At 39.8% G+C, this 16,023-nt stretch overlaps 3 protein-coding genes across 7 annotated transcripts in view; 1 reads left to right on the top strand and 2 right to left on the bottom strand.

The window, feature by feature from the left end:
* Positions 1–2,065: 2,065 nt before the first annotated feature.
* cdkn2aip (CDKN2A interacting protein) lies at positions 2,066–5,216 on the bottom strand. Of its 2 annotated transcripts, none has more exons than XM_007544450.2 (4): positions 4,731–5,132; positions 4,282–4,528; positions 3,030–3,154; positions 2,066–2,843 (listed from the first exon to the last, which is right to left on the bottom strand). In XM_007544450.2, the coding sequence occupies exons 2-4, from the start codon at positions 4,524–4,526 to the stop codon at positions 2,260–2,262; spliced, it is 954 nt and encodes a 317-aa protein (XP_007544512.1). In that variant the 5' UTR covers positions 4,527–4,528; positions 4,731–5,132; the 3' UTR covers positions 2,066–2,259. The 2 variants fall into 2 exon arrangements, with proteins under 2 accessions (XP_007544512.1, XP_016522990.1); XM_016667504.1 differs by lacking the exon at positions 4,731–5,132 and adding an exon at positions 5,139–5,216 and having other exon boundaries at positions 2,092–2,843.
* Positions 5,210–15,484, top strand: tubgcp4 (tubulin gamma complex component 4). 2 transcript variants are annotated; one of them, XM_007544446.2, is made up of 18 exons: positions 5,210–5,389; positions 6,429–6,557; positions 6,693–6,815; positions 6,896–6,949; positions 7,025–7,081; positions 7,792–7,871; positions 7,958–8,159; positions 8,649–8,814; positions 8,885–9,009; positions 9,444–9,494; positions 9,576–9,681; positions 10,064–10,171; positions 11,039–11,183; positions 12,101–12,278; positions 13,447–13,581; positions 14,027–14,146; positions 14,211–14,350; positions 14,887–15,484. In XM_007544446.2, the coding sequence occupies exons 1-18, from the start codon at positions 5,312–5,314 to the stop codon at positions 14,891–14,893; spliced, it is 2,004 nt and encodes a 667-aa protein (XP_007544508.1). In that variant the 5' UTR covers positions 5,210–5,311; the 3' UTR covers positions 14,894–15,484. The 2 variants fall into 2 exon arrangements, with proteins under 2 accessions (XP_007544508.1, XP_007544509.1); XM_007544447.2 differs by lacking the exon at positions 5,210–5,389 and adding an exon at positions 5,419–5,886.
* A 104-nt stretch (positions 15,485–15,588) lies between these two features.
* The window catches only part of tp53bp1 (tumor protein p53 binding protein, 1), an 18,563-nt gene continuing 18,128 nt past the window's right edge, over positions 15,589–16,023 (bottom strand). For all 3 annotated transcript variants that reach the window (XM_016667500.1, XM_016667502.1, XM_016667503.1), the window contains one exon: positions 15,589–15,881. In XM_016667500.1, the coding sequence (XP_016522986.1) occupies positions 15,694–15,881 (188 nt within the window). In that variant the 3' untranslated portion in view covers positions 15,589–15,693. The remainder of the gene's footprint in view (positions 15,882–16,023) is intronic.

Genomic DNA, 16,023 nt, shown 5'->3' with positions numbered 1-16,023 from the left:
TTTGCAAACATTTGCAAAAACAGAATAGTTGGTAAATAAATAAGCATTCGGTGTTTTAAAGAAGTAAGCAAAGCAGTCAAATTTGTGTATTGACCTGTAAATCATTGTAGATTTTCATGGTTCGCAAGTTAAATTTTCTAGATTTTTTTAAAATCTTACAGGCAACAAAAACAGGATATTGCTCCCTCTTACTTTATTTTGCTAGATTTATGAAATTACCGTGTCCAAGACTGCAATTTAGGAAAAGACACTGGATAATTTTTAACCACTATTCCTAATACATTATATATATTTAATATATATAATTTTATGTACTGTATTTGGTCTTTATTTATTCGGTTTTACATTTATGCCTTCATTGAAAAGGAATGGCTCTATATGCCTGTTTATGACATGAACATGATTCTCTGGGGTGTCCAGCATTTTTTAAAGAGGGGACCCTGGCCCCACCTTACCCTGCTTGGGGACACCACTGTAAAAACTCAAAACAGGATTATAAAGAAAAATTATTATTTTCAAGTTCATTCATAGATTTATTTTTGTATGTTAATCTAACATTTAAAGAAATATTAAATCAAAATTGATTTTTTTAAATCTATTTTTGTCATGGCTAATCAATTATTTCCTAATAGTCCTTGATTCAAGCAAAATCCATCAATCGTAAGTAAAGACAAAAAAAAATTTAAATCAGTCCTGGAATTTACATCAGATTAGTTTTTATTGTCAAAAGTAACACAAAGTACCGAAATATGAAAATACAAAGATTAATTTTTTCAGACTCAGGTTTGAAGTCAAGCGGATCAAGTTTGGCCGTCAGATTGAACGCAACCTTTTTGGCTATTTTTTTCTTTTGCTACTTTTTCTTTTCTTTTATTTAATTTATAACATCAAGTATTCCATCAGCTGAAAAACTGCTGCAATTAAAATGACAGGTAGCTGATTTAATATTTCTTCCAAATCAAGCAAACAAAAAACATTGCTTTACAATATTTTCAATTTTTAAAACCTAATTTCTTCTATATTTTCATCATTTTATTTTAATGCAGAAAAGTCAGTATTTTCATTTCTAGTTAACTAAATTCTGAATGTAATTTGTCTTTTAATCTACTTCATGAAAAAGTCCAGAGATCAACACAAGAATGTTATTAATTCTCTTTTTAATCCAAAAAAAACACAGAAGTTGCTCAAAACCAGCCTGGAAAAGCCAGAACCGCTCAACGCTCTCGGTTAAATTTTTATTTAAAAATATGTAGAAACAGGAGCACATGTGTAAACACACACCAACAGCGGAGACGCTCCGCTCAGCATCAACCTGGACCGGAACAAAAGCCACAAAAAGCAAAAAAACTTCACAGCAGCACTTTCACCCTCTCAAAGTAAATCCATCCAGCTCAGCGCGTTGCACATCACAAACCTCAACAACTTCAGCAAACGTTTAATCCTGAAATCAAATAAAAGCCAGAGTTTAACTATTCGCTGTACAGAAACGCAGCTACTGCAGGAATCTGGGAAATGACTGGAGACCCTCAATTCAGCACAAATGTTTGCACCTTTAGCTCCAATTTTTTATTAAAACTAAAAACTAAACTTCAGCAGCACCAGAGACCTCCACACTGCAAAAACACAAAATCTTAGAGTATTTATGATCTAGTTTCTAGTGTAAAACCTTAATACACTTGAAATAAAATAAATAAGTTACAAGTAACTTTTCAGTTTGTTTTTTGGAAACAATTATTTAAGGAATTAAGTAATTATTTATTTTAAGTAAATAATTTAAGGAATCATTGACATAAAATAAGCTTCTATATTTTGCTGAAAAGTTACTTCTAAATTATTTTAGTCTTTTTTCAAGTGCACTATGATATTTGCACTATCAACTAGACAAAAATACTTGGTAGGATTTTGTGTTTTTGCAGTGCAGAGAGCTGCAGTCCTTGTCAAAAATAACTTAAAGTGCAATAGAGAAGGCTGAGAAAAGCAACCCTAAAATTAAAGGGTTTACTGGAACCATCAGGAAGGAAATGGTAGCATTTCTAATCTGCTTCGTTTGGATGTTTCCTGTCACTAGAAACGCTGAAACTGTTCAGAAACTAAAGTTAAAGTGACAGTTTTATTTCAGCTGAGTCAAAGGTTCGACTAAAACTCAGCAGCAACGAAACCAACAACATGGCCGCTCGTTACTGGAGGTAATCAGTCAAGAAGCCTTTTTTTTTTCTAAATTTAGCGCTTTCCTTTTGTTCTAAGATGCATCAGGTTTGGCTAACAGTCTGGACCTTCGTCCTGCGGCTCGTCCTGGAACGGGTAGCTGAGCGCCGGAGGGAAGCCCTGAGTCCGCGGCAGCTCGTCCAGCAGCACCAGGTCCTCCACCTCCCTGCCTCTGTAGCGCCGCCTGCAGATCTTTACCGTGACTTTCCGGCCCTGGAACACCTTCAGCGCCTCTTTGGAGGCCATGGCCTTGGCGGCGGCCTCGTCGCGCCCGTAGCCCGTGCCCATGTAGACGGTCTGGCAGCGGATTTCGCACACATGGCCATCCTTCTGCGTGCGTCCTGCCGGGAGGCCCGCAATGTCCTTCAGCGGCACGAACACGCATGTCACCGTCTGTTTGCACGACTCCACGCAGCTGCGCAGGATCTCGAAGTGGTCCAGGTTGGGGCCGAAGCCGCCGGCCGACACCAGTTTCCACGCCACAGCCTTGTAGAGACGGTTGAAGAAGGGTTGTTGTTCCGCCGGAGCCTGAGGTGGCGGCCCGGACTTCTGGATGGCAGACCGCGCCGCCACTCTCCCGGACGGTCGGCCGTCGGCTTCGGTTCTGGATCGCTTCACACAGCCTTCGGGGTCGCCGTCTGGGAACAAAGACAGAACGTTGTTGAAGCAGAAGAAGACGTGTTTAATGATGAAGAAACACTCCATCAAAATCAGATGTCCTTTTTAAAATCCCAAGTTAAAGCAAACAAAACTCAAACTGTTTAGTAAAACCCAACCAGCATCACTTTTATGCTTCACAATAATAAAAATGTGCTTTTCATCACCGTCTGGGGCGCTGCGCTTTCCTCTGGCTGTGATTCCAGCTCTCGTTGTTTTGTGGACTGGCGGGTCCTGGACGGCGATCCCCTCGCCCATATCCTTGATCTTGTCCATGACAGCCTGCGGGTAACTGAGACAGAGAGGAGAGCAAAGTTACATCAGCTGGATGTGCAGAGAAGCTGGAAAAAGCTCAGAAGGTACCGTTTTCTGGTTGTTGATTTCTAAAATTAGTCCACTTTGTTGTTAACTGCTAAAAAATGTTTGACTTCATTTAATTAATTATTAATTAAAATGTTGCATAAATACAAAGTCACGTGACAGAATATTAGGGCCAAGCAAAGATTTTTAATTATCAGAATAAAGTAGTAATATTAGAATGAAGTAGTAATTTTAAGAAAACTCTAACACGAAAATTAACAAAAAATTAAAACGAGGAATGTTGAGCACCTTGTGAAGTTATACTTTGGTATTGGTTTTAGAGATAAATACTTCATCTTTAAACTAATCAGCATAAAATTATGACCGGAATTTCAAACTATTTAGCAAACAACAGAGTTTATCGTGAGGAACTGAGCTGCTTATGTTAGATCTTGAGAACCTTATAAGCTTTTTTTTACTGTTAAAATTACTTTTAAATGTAATTTTATTACATTTTTATGATAAAATTGAGTCTTTTTTCAGCTAATGTTATGACTTTATTCTCTTAATTAAACAAAAATGATCATAGGCTGTTCCTTATACTCTGTTGTACAATTCACAGACCAGACGATTTAAATAAAAAACACTTTTTGAAAATATTTTCTGTTTTTAATTTATTTAGTGAGAAAACATTGATTTAAATTGGAAATGGTTTGAAAAAAATCTAAAACTTTATTTTTATGCCATACTGCTGAGCCCTATTGTGATGACAGCATTCATATAGAGTTTCACAATATGTTACATTGCAGACATTACTCTATATCAATGTGTGCAATACTGAAAATAACTTGATGCAAAACCTGGGAGGACATTATATTCAAAATAAGATAATATTAACCACTATTTGTGCAACAACTATAAAAACAATAAATAGTTTTTTTCACGTGTAAGAGCATTTAGTTTGTTTTATTTAATGTAATTTTAAATCTATATTTTAATAATGCTAGTTTGGTGCTCTTGGGGCCCCCTGGTGGTGTGGAGGCACTAAGCAGCCGCTTATCTCTCATACGCTTTGGGCCGGCCCTGGTTAAAGTGAATGTCCAGTCCAGAGAGACCTACCTGCAGCCGAGGAAGACGTGGTTGGCCCAGACCATGGACAGAGACAGCAGCCTGTCCAAACTGCTGCTGCAGGTCCCCGGCTTCACCGTGGGGAAAGCCTCCATGTTCCTCAGGATGAACTCCCTCCGAGCAGACCACTGCTTGCTGCTCTCACAGTAGCCCCGAAACGACTCGATCCACTGGGCCAGCTGCGGGTTCTGGCTCAGGTACTCTGAGACGTCATCTCCACATCTCACCCCCGCCATCCCTGATGGACACAGGGACAGTGATTCCAAAACTTCCGCTCTGAATCAAAGCAGCACCCAAGTTAGACCGACTCAGATTAGCATTAACCAACATGAAAAACAAGTAAGGATAGCTTAAGCCGTTGAATATCTCGTGTTGTGCTGTTATTACCTCACCTGGCTGTTTAATTTAACTGACCAGTAATGTTACAAAGTGGCTCTCACCTGCTGACGATAAGTTGAACCAAACGTCAAGTCGAGAAACATTAGCTAAACCAAAAGGCCCACGAAGAACTACGAAGCATCGTTTATCTTACATGGGATAAGCAACAAGGCCGCCATTGTTTTGGAGTCAATATCTCCTCGTTTAACATTAAGAAACTCTCACATGCTGCGCTGTTTCTGTTGCGATAAGCTGCTAGCTAGCTACATTGTCGAACAGTGACGTAAGAGCCGCGACTTAGAAGAAAAACTACAATTCCCACAACTCGGACATAAACTACCGGCTCCCATTCGCAAATGGCATAACATTTGCAAATAAAGAACAACTTTAAACCACCCAGTCTGATTACTGAGGCATATTTATTAATATTTTTAAAACAGACACAAACGAGTTAGCGTTGGCTAGCTTACGTTCGGCTGCTGTTGGTATCCATAGCAACCGCGGAAGTGCTAGCGTTCATCCAGTAACGGTTTCCGGTTGTTCTCAAGTCTGATGGCGGTTTGTTTTTGTCCGTGAATGAAAAAAATAAAACTCTGCTTTGATTTATCGGGCTTTTTAAAAAACAATAATTTAAATATTAAAGATGATTCACGAGCTGCTGTTGGCACTCAGCGGATACCCCGGAACCATCTTCACATGGAACAAGCGGACAGGTTTACAGGTAAAACTGATGCAAAATGGATGCCAGCTAGATGTTTGTGAATTTTAAACCTTTCATTCATATTGAGCTGTTTTTCATTACCTGAGATAAGTTATTTGAGTAATTTAATTAAAAAAATAAAACACAAATAAATATATTCAGTCCATAGAGTTAATTGTGGTGGCTTTCAGGAAGCGAAAAACCAATGGTCAGTTTCTCACAGACTTTAAATATTACATAAAACCGATGCAAATTTTAAGATTTTGGCCTACAAAGACTACTGAATAGACAGTTGTCCAGACAGTTCAATAAAAGGGAGTGCTGCATCCAAGCATCTTAATGGGAAGTTGAGTTGAAGGACAAAGTGGTTGTCAAAAGTTAAACAAGCAGCTGGAGATTTTCAAGAGTCGCTGTTCTGAATGTCCAGGAGATGAGATGCAAATATCAGATTCCTTGTGTGAAAACATACTAGATTCTGAAATGGCGCTTTTGGATTTATCGTCATTTCTCCACGCCTGGTAAGATGAATAGTTATCTAAAATGCTTTTCCACTTCCCAAATTAATGAGCTGCAGCAGTTTCCTCTCTATAGCATCAGGAATCCTGTGTACACTGCAAAACGTCTTACCTAGTATTTTTGGTATAATTTCTAGTGCAAATATCTTGGTACATTTGAAAGAAGACAAAATTAACTTACAAGTAACTTTTCAGTAGATAATAATTTATTGTTGATGAACAAGTAGTAGTTTCACTGGCAAATTATTTCAGTTTTAACAAGACAATTTTTCCATATTATAAAAGAAGAAAATGTGCCAGTGGAACTAGAACTTTTTCATCAATATTAAGGAATTATTGACATAGAACAAGATCCTATATCTTGCTGAAAATATACTTGTTAATTAGTTTTGTTCTATTTAAAATTAACTAAGATATTTACACTAGGAACTAAACAAAAGTTCTTGGTAAGGTTTTATGTTTTTGCAGTGCTTGGTGAGGTATGTTAGTTTGAAAAACTCTCTTTTTTTTATCTCAGTTAAACATCATATGTATTTTTGTCCTAGGTGTCCCAGGACCTTCCCTTCCTTCATCCCAGTGAGACCAGTGTCCTGAATCGGCTGTGCAAACTGGGCTCAGATTACATTCGCTTCACAGAGTTCATAGAGCAGCACACCGGCCACGTTCATCAACAAGTGAGTCTCTATGTTATATAACTTTACTTCCACAATAAAGTTAGCAAAAGTGACGAACTCAATGAGTCCAGCTGCGCGTTTAATTCATGTTTATTGGAATTGTTTAACTTTGAATTAAAATGTTGTGTTTTTCAGGAACATCACACCAACCAGCCGAACCAGACGGGTCTTCATGGAATCTACCTACGAGCGTTTTGCACCGGACTGGACTCCATGCTGCAGCCGTACCGACAGGCGCTGCTGGACCTCGAGCAGGAAGTAAGATCACAGCGCAGCCAAAGACGTCGCCTAGCTTAGCACGCAACGGGACGCTGGTTTAACTTCTGCTTATGTTTCAGTTCCTGGGAGACCCACATCTGACGATATCCCATGTGAATTACAAGCTTGACCAGGTAACTCAGGGAACAAACGATTATGTATTTTACAAATGTGACAGTTTGACTGAACTTTTGTCTTTTTTAATTAAGTTTCAGTTGCTGTTTCCCTCCGTTATCATGGTGGTGGAAACTATAAAGTCACAGAAGGTAAGAAGCATTTAATGAGGAGTTTATGATCTAAAACATTTCATTTTGATTTATACTGATGGCCACAATAAAACTGTGGTGATAATTGTGCTTTGATATATAAAGCAGCTCTTCATAACTTACCCTTTTTAGAAACTCATTGAAGGTTTTTTTGATATATCTTCTGATTTTAGAAGACTGTTTTTTTTTGCCAGTCAGCTATGAAAGATTGCATTTTTCTTCCTTAAATGGACTCCTATATGGAGCTAAATTAGGGCCATAAGATTAAAAAAAAAAGAGTGAAACTCAAGAATATTAAATTGTTTCAGTTTCAAATCTGAAACTGAAAAAAACTGAAAACTTTTTTCCAGTTTCTTTATTTTCAGTATCTCTTTCAAGTTCAAAACTTAATTTTTTTCAGTTTCAAAAATGTTTTTCATTTTTACATTTTTTTTTCAGTTTCAATTTTTTTTATGTTTTTTTGATTGTTTATTCAATGTTGCATGACTCTGTGCTTTTGTGTTTAATGATGCAAAGCACTTTGAAATGCCTTGCTGCTGAAATGTGCTATACAAATAAAATTTGATTGATTGATTTAAATTAACTTTTCAGTTTCAAAACTTTGTCTTAGGTATTTTTTTTTCTTTGGAACAAATTTTATGGCACCACTTTAGCTCCATACTCATGTTTTTAAAACACAGTCGGTTAACAGAGTCGTCTGGCTGTTTTAGATCCATGGCTGTCAGATCCTGGAGACGGTGTACAAGCACAGCTGCGGGGGGCTTCCTCCGGTGCGCATGGCTTTAGAAAAGTAAGACCGCTCCCGTTTCAAAGTTTGTTTCAGTTTAACTCTGAGATGCAGAATGAAACCCTCCTCTGGTGCTTCTCTTCCTGCAGGATTCTGGCCGTGTGTCATGGTGTGATGTACAAGCAGCTCGCCGCCTGGATGCTCCATGGGCTGCTGCTGGACCAAAGCGAGGAGTTTTTCATCAAACAGGGTCCCAGCGCAGGAGGCGCCGCCGCCAACCAGGACGAGGAGGAGGAGGACCTGGGACTGGGCGGTCTGAGTGGAAAACAGCTGAGAGAGCTGCAGGACCTGGTGAGGCGCTGCAGGCAGAACCTTACTGCTTTAAATCTTACCTAAAGAATGGTCACAAATTTTGCTGGACAATAAATGTCCTCAAAAATTGTTGCGATAAATGAAAATTTTATTTTAATAGTAATGACATAATAATAATGCAAGGACACATTCTCAGACATCAATACATTTTAAATTCTAATGAACATTTAACACTGGAACTGGAAGACATTTTAAATATGCAAAATAAATAAACAAAACAACAAATAAAAGGAATTATGACATCTTTTGAAATTGTTCTTCAAAAAAAAGGCTAGTTAAGACAAATGTCTTTATGTGTCTTAGAGTCACATAAAGACAGTTACAAAGTCAGCCTTCTCTCAGAACGTTTCTAGGGTTAAAGTCACATCAAGATCTGCTGTTATGATGTAAAGCACTTTGAACTGCGTTGTTGCTGTTGAAATAAAATAAATGTGACTTGATGGTTTCTAACTTTTGTGTTTTGCTCAGCGGCTGATCGAGGAGGAGAACATGCTGGCTCCGTCTCTGCAGCAGTTCTCTCTGCGAACAGAGATGCTGCCGTCTTACATTCCCATCCGGGTGGCAGAGAAGATCTTGTTTGTGGGGGAGTCAGTTCAGATGTTTGAAAACCACAACCACAGCCCGTCCAGAGCCGGTACTGACCCGCAGACCAGCGCCCAGCATCGTGAGGGCGCCTCCTGGTTCTGATCACTGTTCTGTTTCAGGCTCCATATTGAAACACCAGGAGGACACGTTTGCTGCCGAGCTGCACAGACTCAAACAGCAGCCTCTGTTCAGCTTGGTGGACTTTGAGAATGTGATCGATGGGATCCGGAGCACGGTGGCCGAGGTCGGTTCAGATGTTTGAAATAACACTTTTCTTTTCCAGCAGCCATTGTACGTGCTGGAACTCTGCTTGGGTTGCTAGGTAACGGGGTAGTGCTTGCTGAACCGTCACATTACATCTGATGGGTTTTTTAAACGGCTCCAAAAAGAACTTTTATGTTATTGCCAAAAAAGTTTTTTTTAAGCCCTTGGGTTGATTTTTAGAAGCAGTAAAAACCCAAATGGGAGAACAAAAACGTACAAAATGTGAATTTTGTATAATAGGTCCCATTTAAAAATCAACATTTGGAACTTTTGAAATCCAAGGAGAGCATTGTTGGAAAAATAATCCTGATTTTCCAAAAATGAAATTTTCAGGAAGCACTAATTTTACTGATCAGTAATGGGTTAACCGCCCAGCCCGCTGGCCGGTCCAGATAACATCTCTCTGCTCTGCAGCACCTCTGGACGCTGATGGTGGAGGAGGCGGATCTGCTGGAGAAGCTCAAGGTTTGTGGTCATGCCGTTCGTTTTCTGGAGCAGAAATCTTTGAAGGATGGATGTGTGCTGACGTTTCCCGGCCTCTTCCAGATCGTTAAGGACTTCTACCTGTTGGGCCGCGGGGAGCTCTACCAGGTCTTCATCGACCTCGCCCAGCAGATGCTGAAGGCGCCGCCAACGGCGGTCACTGAGCACGGTAAGTATGGCTGCCTCACAGCCGGGGTTAGCGCAGTTATTTCTGTTTGTCTTCTTTTTTTTCTGTCTTTATATTTTGTCTTTCATTCTTTCTGCTTGCCTTTTCTTCCTTTGTTTCTTTTTCATTTTTTGTTTATCTTTCTGTTTGTCTTTTGTTGTTTTGTTTTTCTTTCTGTTTTTTGTTTTTCTTTTTTACTTTCTGTTTGATTCTGTTTCTTTCCTTTTTTATGCTGTTTGTTTTCTTGTTTTTTATGTTTTTATTTTTGGGTTTTAGTTTTTTTCATTGTTTGTTTATTTTCCTACCTCCTGGCTGGTAAATGTGTTAAAAGTTATTTTTTAAATTTATTTAGCAGTTTTCACGTTTCTGTGCTTTCTGCCTGCAGACGTTAACGTTGCCTTCCAGCAGGCGGCGCACAAAGTTCTGCTGGACGACGACAACCTGCTGCCTCTGCTGCACCTCACTGTGGACTACCAGGGGAAAGACGCCAAAGGTCAGCGGAGAAACATCAGCTCGATGAGGCTACCCGGTCATTAAAGGCTCAACTGCTGGTTGGAGAGTTTATGAGACAGAAATATTTCTTCTCATATATAACATATTTGTATTTATTTTAGAATAATTTATACCTTTTAAGCTGAAAATTTGGTAATAATGCTGATGCCAGAAATTTGCTTTCTGGTACTTTTTCTTTCAGAGTATTTATTCTACAGTACTTTCTGGTACCTTGGGAGTATTTTAATATTCTACTGCTACTTCTAAAGGTTCTTCATTTGAAACTTTTATTAAATTCTAGTATACTGAAGAAAAAAATCACTAGCCGGTTATTTTTATGTACTTTCTGTAACTTTTGAGATATTTTAACATTTTGGGGGATTTACAGGCTGCATTCATCACCTTATAGTGTATTTTGTAGAACTTGTTTTGTATGACTGAAACAGTTAATGGTATTAATCATGATGAAATTATCTTCACAGACTGTAAATAAAGTCCATATCCAGAAAGAACGGCACATTCAGAGCAGTTAATAATCGAAAACTGTGCAAAAATGATATATTTTGCATTTTGAGACTAAAAAATAGCCTGTTTGTAAATATATTCTACCCAAAACTCTTCAAGTTCCAGTTTTAGCTTCAGTTCAAATTCTGTAGTGGCAGCGACACACAGAGTTACAGAACATTCACAGAGAAAACAGAAAAAGTTAACGGTCATAAATAAATTAATTAAAAGCTTCCTCAGTTGAAACATTTACAGACGATTCCTTTTCAGAAGAGCCTAAAAACATTTGGAGCTCCTTTAGTTTCATGTTTTCTGCAGCTGGTTCCAGTGAGGTGGATCAGATTTTTTCTGGTTTGTGTTTCAGAGGCGTCGGGTCCCAGAGACGGAGCCACTCCTCCTCAGGACTCGTCTCCTCGGGAGGCTCCGCCCACCGGCTGGGCGGCCCTCGGCCTGGCCTACAAGGTCCAGTGGCCGCTGCACATCCTCTTCACGCCTGCCGTCCTGGAAAAGTGCGTATCATTAAAGGGGCAGTACCACATAAAATCAACTTTTTGCAAGGTTTTATGTATAAATAAGCATAAGAGTTGCTAAATACCTGCTAATACATTCCTACCACTCTTTAACAAAGTTTAACTGCCCCATAACACATTGTTTTACAAAAACAGTGTTTTAACCATCACTTATGACACATAAAATACACTTATTAAGCACAGAAAAGACTTCATACCTTCTCTCATGGGATCCAAATAGAAAGAGAGACCGTTTGGTAGCGTGGGAAAACATTTCACCCGCCGTAACGGTACGATCCGTTAAACTCAAAACAGCAACCTGAGAGGTTCATATACTCAGCAGCAAAGAAATTCACAGTCACAACAACACATTAAATGCAAATTAAATCATAATTTCAAAACCGGAAGTTACCCTGCTGTTTTGCAGTGGAACTGTCGTCTTTTCAAATTAAAAGCTCATATAATTTCTTCCTGCAATAAACTTCCCATTTTACAATCGCACTGCTACACATTCATGTTTGACAAATCCTTTAATCTCCATGGCAACCATTCAAATGTGCACAATGGCTCCTCCCCCACTCAGCTCCTTCAGACTAGCCAGCAGCAATTAGCAAGCACCTGGTGGAGCCGCACATCTGCTGAGCTCTTTGTAGGAGCCAATTCTCAGTAAAAACGTTAAAGGGTTAACAAAGGAGCCATGTTGGGAGGACTTCCTGAAAGAGAAGAAACTTCTTAAAGAGACAGGCCCAGTTTCAAGGGTTTAAATCAGGAAGTAACATTTATTTGATATGTAAGTTAATATAGTTACTTGATTGTGCTATAAAATGATGATTTGTGTCTGGAAATCACAGAGCACCGGCCCTTTAAGCAGCTCTAATCGCTGACCTCAGCCTTCATGTCCACTTCCTGTGCGTCAGGTACAACGTGGTGTTCAGGTACCTGCTCAGCGTGCGGCGGGTGCAGTCGCAGCTGCAGCACTGCTGGGCTCTGCAGATGCAGAGGAAGCACCTGAAGTCCAGCCAATCAGACGCCGTGAAGTGGAGGCTCCGCAACCACATGGCGTTCCTCATCGACAACCTGCAGTACTACCTACAGGTAGAACCAGACCTGGGCGATAAGTCCGTTTTATTGATTAGTCAATTCTTTTTTAAATATCTGGATCTTTTTTTTCACCAAAGATCTCCTTGCTGATGTCAGCAGGCCCAGGCAGCCATCTTGTTTTACAGCTTCTATTTGTTTGGAGTTTGAATTCAGATCAACTCTACGGCGTACGATTAGGGCCAGGTTAAGATTTTAATTACAAGAGTGCAGAAGTAGGACAATAAAGTCGAAATAATGAGAATAAAGTTTTAATATTACCAGAATAAAGTCATAATATAAGGAGAATGAAGTGATGTTTTGCACAAAAATACCAAAAAAATTCAAACAAGGAATGTTGAACCTCTTTTGTAAGTTATACTTGATAACTATAGAAGCGTTTTTCTGTTTAAAACAACTTTTTTGGTCGTAATATAAGATGTTGGGTAAAAGTGCATCTGTATTCTGGTAATACTATAACTTTATTCTCGTAATTAAACCAAAGTTCTCTTATCCTGGCTTTAATGCTCCATTGTACAATTCACAGAAAGGATGACTGAAATAAAAACCTCTTTCTGGAACTATTTTCTGTCATATGTCATTTCTTTTTTAGAAAAGAAAGTGAGGAAATCGGATCTGGTATGAAGAAAATCAGATGTTATTTTTCAGCCTCGGCAGGATGTTGGTTCAGAGTTGTGCTGCTGGCGAACAGTCAGACGCTGCAGCAAGATGCTGCAAACCATTAATCCACTTGTGGATTAATGGTTTATTTGGTTAAAATGAGTTTCAATCTATTAACTAAAAGTGTCCAATTAAACCTTCTTTTAGCGATGTAGTATGACCGCTTTCCAGCAGAGGGTGCTGCTGCTCATCCTTATCCAGCTGATACACAGTTAAAAATGGCGGCTGTCCAAACAGTCCGGAGTGGGATGACAAATGCACTTTATGCAGTTTTGTTTTGAAATGTAATCACTCGTCAAGCTGTTTATGGTCACTATGAAAGATCTCATCCTTCATGTTAGAGGAAATGCGGTCGATTGTCTTCCTAGAGGAGAAAACTCAGGTTTTGAAGAAAATGATGGCTTATAAATTATCCATTGACTAAAGTTAGTCGATCGATAAGATCAGTCAGGTTTCAATCATTAACTGATGATTTGAATGATGGCTAACGGCTTGTGGTCTTCAGGTGGACGTCCTGGAGTCTCAGTTCACTCAGCTGCTGCAGCAGATCAACTCCACCAGAGACTTTGAGAGCATCCGGCTGGCCCACGATCATTTCCTCAGCAACCTGCTGGCTCAGTCCTTCATCCTGCTCAAGCCGGTACGTCTAACGGACGTCTGCAGCTCCAAAACGTCATTTGTGCTGCTTTTGTTCTGAAGATATTAATGACAAGATCAAAAGTTCAACCACACCATATTACCCAAACCAATCTGGTGTCAAATGTTTGTGCTGCATTTTTTTTGTGCTGCTTTTCTTTTGAGAATATTCTTGAAAGCTAAATGTGAGGCTGGAGTGGGAATGGTTGACCTCTGATGACCTCTGTAAGTATTTTAATTATTATCTTTAGTAGCAGCTCAGACTAAAATCTTTGCTGCACAAACGTTTTGTTTGATTCAAACTTTCATTAATATCTTCAAAGCAAAAGCATCACAATCAAAACAGTTGTGATGCACAAACATGGCTGAGTTGATTGACACTAATTTGTTAGATTTGAAGGTCAAAGGTCGTCCAGTCGGTGTCTGACCTCCAGTGCGTTCGTCTGCAGGTTTTCCACTGTCTGAGTGAGATCCTGGAGTTGTGTCAGAGCTTCTGCTCTCTGGTGGGGCAGAGCGTGGCGTCGCTGGACGACCGCGGAGCGGCTCAGCAGCTGGACCTGCTGGTGAAGGTAAGCCCCGCCCACCCGGCGCCGGCCACGGGTCCGACTCGGCGCTGACGCCGTGCCGTTTCAGGGCTTCCGGCGCCAGTCGTCTCTGCTCTTCAAAATCCTGTCCAGCGTGAGAAACCATCAGATCAACTCGGACCTGGCGCAGCTGCTGCTGCGTCTGGACTACAACAAGTACTACACACAGGCCGGCGGGACGCTGGGCGGGTACGACCCACACTGCAACCAGAGCCTCCTCCAGAATACCACGGCGACGCAGGGCCAGTGTACATAGGAACCAAAAAGGGAGAAAATTTCTGCCAAGAAAAATCAGAAATTTGGAGAAGAATCTCAGAAATTTTCTAGAAAAAACTCAAATTTTGAGATCTATCTCTTTCCATGTTTTTTTTCCAAAAAAGAGAAAATTTCTGAGTTTCAAAAGTTGAAAATTGTCTTGAAATTTCAGTTTCAAAAGAACAAGAATTTGACAATTTCCAAGTTTTTTTTATTTGAGCAAATGTTCGACTTTTTAAACTCAGAAATTTTCTTGTTTTTCTCTAAGAGCTCAGAGATTAATTTCAAAATTTCTGAGCTTTTTTCTCACAAATTTTTGCCTTTTTTCTAGAAAATTTCTGAGATTAATCTCATAATTTTCTGAGTTTTGGGGCATAAATTTACTGCTCCTTTTTTTTTATGTAAAATGGTCCTGATCTGCCGTTGTAGGATGATCCAAACTGTTTATCTAATAAAATCTTTCTTTCCAGGGTTTAAGAGGAGCAGAAAATGAACCTCGATCTCAAACTCCTGTGGATTGTTGCTTCTGTCTCCGTTTGGACTTTTCACACAGTTAAAGCTGCAGTTTAGGCTCATTTCTCACATAAAAGAATATTTAAGCTGCTTATTAAAGTACAGACTGCAAGCCTTGAAGAATTTAATATATATTTTTGGGCTGAAGTACCAGGAATGTTGCACATAAGGCTTGGGTTGGGGTTCCCCTGCTTCAATACACATTAGCTCATTAAGACTCAACAAAGTTGTCATAATGAAGTACTTTATCACAAAACTAATAAAATTTGGAAAAAAAGAGAAAAGTTTAATAGATTATCCAATTAGAAGACACTATTTGATGAACCACAGGTAACTTCATGTTGCAAACTCAGAAATTGCCAAGTTTTTTCTAGAAAATTTCTGGAAAAAAATCTCAACATCTGAGTGTTTTGGGGGAAATTTACTCTTTTCCCTAAATGGCTCCAATTCGGCGTCGTAAAGGAGAAACTGAAACATGTAGGAAACTTTTTGGGCCGTTTAAATGTGATCAGTTTCCATCCAGACTCCAAAATGATCTAATTAAATACCAACATGTGAATCTTTTCTGTGCAGCTTTTGCAGATATTCTGTCCAGCGCGTGACTCTGATATGTTATGTATTAAATGTAAATATATTGTGTAAAAATAAACCCAGGCAAGTTAAAATGAAACATGTCACAATTTATTGTCCCATAAAAACACGTTTATGTACAGCAGAGGCATGCAACAGAACACTGAGCTTGGTCGAAGGCCTTATGGATCAGATTATGAGGAGGAGGAGGAGGAAGAGCACTGAGGCCGGCTGTTAAAACCCAGACGCTCCCCGCAGATTACGCTCTGGATGAGCCACTCCGGAGACACGATCGGCACTTCCTGTGATGTCACACTCCGCTCCACAGCGGGCGGACAGGTGTGGTCCGCCACCACCACGTCGTACTTCCCAGCAGGAATCTCTGGAAGGAAGAAACAGAAATCAGCCGTGTTCCACCCCAACGGTCCGCCGTGTTCCACCCCAACGGTCGGCCATGATTAACCCAACGGTCGGCCATGTTCCACCCAACGGTCGGCCATGATTAACCCAACGGTCGGCCATGT

Source organism: Poecilia formosa, unplaced genomic scaffold (assembly GCF_000485575.1).
Source record: "Poecilia formosa unplaced genomic scaffold, Poecilia_formosa-5.1.2 Scaffold1188, whole genome shotgun sequence".
In the NCBI taxonomy this organism is placed as follows: Eukaryota; Metazoa; Chordata; class Actinopteri; order Cyprinodontiformes; family Poeciliidae; genus Poecilia; species Poecilia formosa.
This window is presented reverse-complemented; position numbering and strand designations above follow the sequence as displayed.